This window comes from Carassius gibelio, chromosome B2 (genome assembly GCF_023724105.1).
Source record: "Carassius gibelio isolate Cgi1373 ecotype wild population from Czech Republic chromosome B2, carGib1.2-hapl.c, whole genome shotgun sequence".
In the NCBI taxonomy this organism is placed as follows: Eukaryota; Metazoa; Chordata; class Actinopteri; order Cypriniformes; family Cyprinidae; genus Carassius; species Carassius gibelio.
In genome coordinates, this window is record NC_068397.1 from 23411663 (window position 1) to 23419578 (window position 7916).

The 7916-nt window shown below is 39.1% G+C and overlaps 2 protein-coding genes across 2 annotated transcripts; both read left to right on the forward strand.

The window, feature by feature from the left end:
- The first annotated feature begins 1772 nt into the window (after positions 1-1772).
- LOC127950674 (tripartite motif-containing protein 29-like) lies at positions 1773-5896 on the forward strand. Its single transcript, XM_052547842.1, has 2 exons — positions 1773-2469; positions 3885-5896. The coding sequence occupies exons 1-2, from the start codon at positions 2131-2133 to the stop codon at positions 4005-4007; spliced, it is 462 nt and encodes a 153-aa protein (XP_052403802.1). The 5' UTR covers positions 1773-2130; the 3' UTR covers positions 4008-5896.
- On the forward strand, positions 5701-7001 carry LOC127950675 (tripartite motif-containing protein 16-like; the record flags this gene model as incomplete). Its single annotated transcript, XM_052547843.1, has 2 exons — positions 5701-5806; positions 5928-7001. Coding segments are annotated over 2 exons (693 nt in total), but the record flags the coding sequence as incomplete, so codon positions are not given.
- Positions 7002-7916: the final 915 nt, after the last annotated feature.

Here is a 7916-nt window from a genome sequence, read left to right on the forward strand (position 1 = left end):
CAGAATTCGTGCTCTGCATTTAACCCATCCAAAGTGCACACACACAGCAGTGAACAGCCAACTGCGGGGAGCAGTTGGGAGTTTGGTGCTTTGCTCAAGAGCACTTAAGTTATGGTATTGCCAGCCTGAGACTCAAACCCACGTCCCTATAGGGTAAGGACTCAAACTCCCTAACCACTAGGCCACTTATGACTTATTAACCAGGTGTCAATTTGATTTTTGTTAGATGTCTATAGCTCCAGGGGTTTCACATTCCCTATAGAATCTATGTAGAATGAAAATGCTTAAAAACGAGTTTTTATTCGGATGGATGAAGACAAGAACATTACAACTACACATTCACCAAGAAAACAATGATTCAAAACAGGCCATTTGAGTTTATGGAATTCAGCAGAAATCGAGAAAAATTATAAGCCATATGAAAATGAAACCGAGGATAAGAGAACCCTGAAGAAAGATTAATGGATAGTAATGGGGCAGACATATTAAACAGAATTAAAACGTGAAGGGATATGAGAAAACAATTTATTTTGACTTATAGGCCTATACATTTTCAAGTTTTACTAAAAAGATTAAATGTAATAATTTATTAATTATTACTGTATTACTGGTTTCATTCGGTTGTTTCTACCTTTGGATTAATTTGTGTTTATTTGAAATTAGCTCTTCAAATTCCGTCGATAAGATCTGGCAAAAGATACAAGAAAGATCTGACAGGAGAAGACTGCTTGGAATTGCAGTGAAACTCAAGCATGCTTTGCAAAGATCGTGAAAAATAAAGACTGAGATAATGAGCCATTACAATCCCAGGTTGAAAAAGACCAGTCTCTTAAAGGGATACTCCACCCCAAAATGAAAATTTTGTAGTTAATAGCTTGCCCCCATGTCGTTCCAAACCTGTAAAAGCTTCATTCATCTTCAGAACACAATTTAAGATATTTTGGATGAAAACCAGGAGGCTTGTGACTGTCCCATAGACTACCAAGTAAGTTGCACTGTCAAGGTCCAGAATAGTATGAAAGACATCATCAGACTAGTCCAGGGGTCATTAAACTCAGTCCTGGAGGTCCGGTGTCCTGCAGAGTTTAGCTTCAACCCTAATCGATCCAGCTTATCAAGTCTATTTGCTATACTTGAAACTTCTAGGCTAGTGTGTTGAGGCAAGTTGGAGCTATTGTGTGCACTTTTGGCACTTGGCTGTATGTCACATCTGAGTGAACCATAACTGCACAAGTAATTAAGCAAGATGATAATGTACTGTATAAAGTAAGCTGCGAGGGACATAAGCCTACTCTTTCTCTAAAAATGTGCGCAGCTGTAAAATAAGCGGGAGATGTTTATGCATTCCCGCCGTGATATCACCACAACAAGACCTTTTATTAGGCTACAACGAAATGACAACTTTGCTCTACAACTTGAAATGCTAAATTTGTATTAGCTGTATTCTTCCCTGTGAACTGTTTAGAAAAGTAGTACAAATCCAGCTTTGCAAAAGATCTGACATGTCCCACATGGCCGAATGTAATCGACAACCACGATGTACAGCAAACTGCAAGGTAGCAAGGTCACGTGAGAATAATGTACTTTCATATTTGCATATTTTCGATACTGTTTAAAATTCAGTATACATTATATACTGAAGTCAAACTATGTTAGAATTCGATTTTGCTCATGAGAAGAATATTTGTCCTTGTGTTTCAACAACCAAAAACACAACCCTGTTTGAAGTCCTGTAACCAAATGTCGTTTGGCCTAAGGGCAGTTCAGCTAAAGCAAATAACAAACTAAATTAATTCATAAGCAAATACATTACATACTGAACATTCATTATTATAAAACTGAAGCTCGTCTTGTTGCCTTCATTCTCTGAGCATAGGGGAAATAGGAGTACATGAGAGTTTTTGGTGTGTGTGTTTCTTTTAGTGTTAGATTAGATTTATTCATAGTTAAAGGATGGTGTTTGGCTTCTTTCTGTGGTCTTGTCAATAGCAGTCCTGTGAGTCATTGCTCTGGCTCCCGGAACCACACCCTTATCCTTAACATTTGAATTCCGCATTGCCAGTGCTATAATCATACTTACAAAGAAACGAAACTCAGTCAAGTACTGCCATCGCCAGCAGATCCACAGTCATGGAGGAAACAGCTTCAGCTCTTCATTCAAGTGGATCCACAGATGTCGAGTGTCATGCATGTGTTGGAAAGAAGCGCAAAGCTGAACAGACTTGTGTTGAGTGTGCATCATCATACTGTGAGCATCATCTTGTCATGCATAACTCTTTGCATGTGGGAAAGAGGCACAGGCTTGTGGAGCCGAACGCAGTGTTGCAGGAGAACATCTGCCCTGATCATGGCAAAATGCTTTTTGTGTACTGCCGCACAGACCAGCTGTGCATCTGTCACCTGTGCATTACTGATAAACACAGAGGTCATGATGTCATCCCAGTGGAAGAGGAAGTGGCCAAAAAACAGGTCAGAAATGTGATTTGGAATGCAAAATATCTGGACCAGGACTCTGTGTTTAGTAGTGGTAGCCTGGTGTTGGTTTTGTAGTGACCGTAACTGCAGAGTGATATGGCTAATGGGTGCTATACTGAAATATTTTTGTGATGAGTGTTTCAGAGTTGGTCGCCCTATAGCTAAAAAAATATCTTATCTTTATCTTAAATTTCCCCTTAGAAATCCAAAGTATATGTTAGCACTGTTATTTTCCGTGGATTCCAAGGATTAAACCACACCCAGATTATTTTAATGAATTCACAAAGGTTTACATTTAACTGTGTAATACATTAAGAACAGTAATATTGTAAAATATTATATATATATATATATATATATAATTTTTTGTTGTTGTTGTTGCAAACTCGTGTGATTTAGGCTAATGCAATTGAATTTTGGCTACGGTGATAAACACACTCATAAACACACACACACACACACACACGCACACACACACACACACACACACACACACACACACACACACACACACACACACACACACACACACACACACACACACACACACACACACACACACATTTATATATAGTACAGACCAAAAGTTTGGACACACCTTCTCATTCAAAGAGTTTTCTTTATTTTCATGACTATGAAGATTTGTAGATTCACACTGAAGGCATTAAAACTATGAATTACCACATGTGGAATTATATATGGAATTATATACATAACAAAAAAGTGTGAGAAAACTGAAAAAATATTCATATTGTAAGTTCTTCAAAGTAGCCACCTTTTGCTTTGATTACTGCTTTGCACACTCTTGGCATTCTCTTGATGAGCTTCAAGAGGTATTCACCTGAAATGGTCTTCCAACAGTCTTGAAGGAGTTCCCCGAGAGATGCTTAGCACTTGTTGGCCCTTTTGCCTTCTGTCTGCGGTCCAGCTCACCCCTAAACCATCTCGATTGGGTTCAGGTCCGGTGACTGTGGAGGCCAGGTCATCTGGCGCAGCACCCCATCACTCTCCTTCTTGCTCAAATAGCCCTTGATGCCTTCAATGTGACTCTACAATCTTCATAGTCATGAAAATAAAGAAAACTCTTTGAATGAGAAGGTGTGTCCAAACTTTTGGTCTGTACTGTATATATATATATATATATATATATATATATATATATATATATATATATATATATATTCAATATTTTCTTGAAGATTTCTGTTAGATTTTAGAAGTTGACAGTCAGACATTTTTAATGACTGAGGCTGATCATCCAAAAATGGCCAGATACCAGCCAATTACCAGTGGCTAGCATGACACGTTGCTTATGTGGCTGAAATTAATCTAAATCTGTCTCATAAAAGGCTTAAAAACACTAGAATTGTACTACTGAGTTGAGCTGCCACTGAACTAATCTTTTTAAGATTAAGTTGGAGGAGTTGCAGAAGCAGACCAATGACATTATTGAAGCTAAGGAGAAAGATGTGCAAGAGCTGAAGCAAGCTGTAGAGCTTTTCAAGGTTAGAGGGCATTTATCTTTGCTTTGAAACTGTAACTGTCTTCATTGTCGATGGTATTGTATTGCTTGCATAGCTAAAGACATCCACTCTGCACTCTGTTCATTCTTAGGCTTCAGCATTTGAAGCACTGGAGAAGAATGAGAAGAACTTCACTGAGCTGATCCAGTCTATCAAGGACAATCAAAGCAAAGTAACAGAGCTGATTCAAGGACAGACACAGTCTGCAGTGAAAGAAGCAGAGGGATTTATAAAGACTCTACAGCAGGAGATCAGTAATATGAGGAACTTAGATGCAGATTTACAACGCCTGCAGCTGCTCTCTCATACTAACACTGATGTTCAATTTCTAGAGGTACAGTGATTAAAAATGGCTGTGAAACAGAAAAGAGTGACTGTTGAATTGTCTTGTAAAATCTTCAGGTAAAAGTTCAAGTCACATCTATGGTGTGTTTTCTCTCTCTCTTTCTCCAGAGCGCTGAGTCTATGCCCTCACTGACTGAGTATAAAAAACCATTCGTCTTCCTCGTGCATCCGTACAATTCTTTTGAGCGTGATTCCTTGGCGGTTAATGAACTAATAGAAAAGCTAAACACGACCAGCAAGTTGAGTTTATTCATGATTTCCAAAAAAGGTTAATAGAAGTTTACATTTAAATATATTTAATGTTAATATTATGGGTACTTTTCCGTTTGAAAGGCTGCATTCTAGTGTTGAGAAGGACTCGATCTTGAAAGCCTCAGAAGGAGACAGCCTTACTAGTAATCAGCCTTACAATTAAAGGATTAGTTCACGTCCAGAATAAACATTTCCTGATAATTTACTCACACCCATGTCACCCAAGATGTTCATGTCTTTCCTTCTTCAGTCGCAAAAAAATTAAGTTTTTTGAGGAAAACATTCCAGGATTTTTCTCCATACAGTGGACTTCAGTGGCAGCCAATGTGCTTACGAATAACGGTCTTATCTAGGGAAATGATCAGTCATTTTCTACATTTTTTTAAATAAAAATTAATAAACTTTCTATTGTTTTTAAACAAAAATGTTCATCTTGCAATAGCTCCACAATGCATGCGCAACTTCATGCATTATGTAATCAAGTTAGAAAGGTCATGTTTGGTCTTCGTCCGTGCTCTTCAGTTTAAAAAGGGAGGGTAGGCAGAAAAACTCCATCTTGTTTTCTCCCCCGAATTCAAAATCATCCGACATTGTTCTTTTACCTTTTTTTCACGCTTACATATGATTAGCTGAGGTATGGAATGCATATTTGGCGTGCTGTCCAGGGATGGGCTCCGAGCTCGGGAATGGCCCAAACCTAGAGTACCCCCCCCCCTCCCCGTATAGTTGTAAAGTGAACCTCGAAGTGAGGAGATGGGGTGGAGGAGGGATGCTGATAAACCGTCAATGGATAGAGGTAAGTCAGCGGTATTTATACTGTGGTATTGATTACTTGATTGTGGTCCACCGGTGTTGATTAGGCTAAGTATCTGACGCGCTCCTCCCTAACCTTGTAAATATAACATCATTTGTATTAGGCATTTGACTTTCTTTGCACATTTGCTTTGTAAACACTGGGTCGGTACTTTCGCCTTCATCACACATGAACTTCCCAACGTGACTATGTAATTTGTGAAGTGAATCTAGTGCAAGATGAGCATTTGTGGTTAAAGAGGGTGAATAAATTATCAGGAATTTATTTTATGGAAGTGAACTAATCCTTTAAGAAGCACCCTATGTCTGCAAATCACCTTATCTATTTTTCTTTGCAGTGAAAAACACTAGAATCGTAAGATCACCACCACCACAGACACGAGAGGAGCTTCTACAGTGTAAGTTTCCGATATAGAACTGAACACGCAGAAGCATTTATTTTCTGATTGTGAGGTAATGCAACATAGTCCTTTATGTTTGGTGTACTAATATTGCATCATGTCCATCTATCTTTCTAAGATGCATCAAAACTCACTTTTAATACCAACTCAGCACATGAAAGTCTCATCTTGAGGAATGAGAACAAGGAGGTGAAGGCCTCGCACCTGCTTCAGGACTATCCTGAAAACACTCAGAGATTTAACTGCAGGGTACAGATCCTGTGCAACGAAGGTCTGAGAGGCTCCCCTAAATATTGGGAAGTAGAGATTGGCGGGGGCACTTGGGTCTGCATTGCTGTGTCCTACCAAGGGATCCGTAGAAAAGGCAAGCAGCGTACACTCTTTGGGAGAAATGCCCAGTCATGGGGATTACGCTGTAAACGTGTCCATATAGAATTTTGGCATGACAATAAGACAACATTTTCGACGTTTCAATCACATGGCTCAAAAATAGGAGTGTATTTGGACTACAGGGCTGGAATCTTGGCATTTTACAACGTGTCTGACAACATGAGTCTCATTTATAAGCACCAAACTGTTTTTAAAGAGCCTGTTTATCCTGGGTTCGGACTTGCTGGGAATGGTTCCTACGTGAGACTTTGCGATCCAGTGAAAAATGAGACCAAAACATCCCTTTCTTCTCCATTTAAGTTTGGTAGTTTGTAAGTTGTAGTGTTTACACATGCAGCTGACATGAAGTTCACTGACTGAATTCTCAAACTAGTATGCAATCATTCATTAGGATTTGGAGGAAAGATGTGGGTTTTGCATGTAGACACTTGGTGGCAGCACTGGATAAGTTTTAAATTCAGCCTTTTTATAGCAGCATCTGTAATTATGAACAGCTCAAATTTAGCCAAGAGTAACCAAAGAGAAAAAAATCCATGTTTTGTATTTTATAAATCTTTGCATGTTTATTAAATGATTGATTTTATATACTGCTTTATAAACGATAGCAATATGCACAATCTCTATTTTTAACATCTTCTGAATATTTATGAAATTATCTCCTTATACTAATGTTGCAAGTGCATATCCATTTCACATCTGCTGATCTGTCGTCTATCTAATCCTTCCTCCACATCCACAAACTATGTCTGTTCCTGTTCCCACTATCTGTCTATATTTTATTTTTCCGTTATGCATTAGTCCATCTCTCCTGTCATGCTCCCTTCAGGCTGCAATCTTTTACTGTTCCAACAGTTAGACCTATATGCCCCCCCCCCCCTTTAACCACACAAATGCACATACTCACACACACACAATATCTCATTGAGCAGATACTGATGCCCAGAGGGTTGGTATAAGGGACAAAACCAAAGCCAGTCGCCTCCTGCACTCCCCCCTGCTACCCACCCTTCCAAACACAAAATCAGCCTAGGGGTAAGTGTAGGGCAGACACGGTTTCAACAGAGCAAGCAATGCCCGAGCAACAGAGAAACGCAGGAAATGTGTGTAGAGGGAAGGATAGGCACTAATAGCGAACATCATAGAGAGAGAAAGTGTGCCATGGTCCTCAGGGAGCCCATTTACAGTTCTGTCCAATCACAGACATCATTTTCTGCCTGTATTATCCTTTTATGAGTGACGGGGATTTTAAAATACTCTATTATGAAAGAAACCATTTCTCTCACTGCCAAGGACACTGACACTAGTCTCTATAAATACCCGTTTTTATACACTGAGTCACTGTATAGACTCGAAATGCTGGGCACAAACACCTCCTAGCAATTACCCAGCAGGCAGATGCTGAGGTCTGTCACTTACTGCTAACAAGGTGCATGACTCTCTTGATGCTGTTGGAGTAAGTTGTTGTATAATACACAGTTTTCTTTCTCACACTGATGTATTTCCTGTTGAATAGAGAGGTTTGCCTGAGACAGGCAGCCTGTCAGTGTTTATTATTATTTTTATTATTATTTTTAATTTATAGCCCTATAGGCTAGTCAGGTGCAAGTGGTCTTGGGTGGCTTATTCTAAAGATCATTTGATTGGACAAAAATGTGTAAAGTGCAAGATGAGTCATCAATATTTATGGCCTGTTTTCCCAAGCTAAAAGTGCTATTTT

Coding starts and splice junctions, on each gene's coding strand:
- LOC127950674 (XM_052547842.1), top strand. CDS start 2,131: ATGGAGGAAACAGCTTCAGCTCTTCATTCAAGTGGATCCACAGATGTC. Junction 2,470..3,884: donor AGGAAGTGGCCAAAAAACAG/GTCAGAAATGTG, acceptor AATCTTTTTAAG/ATTAAGTTGGAGGAGTTGCA.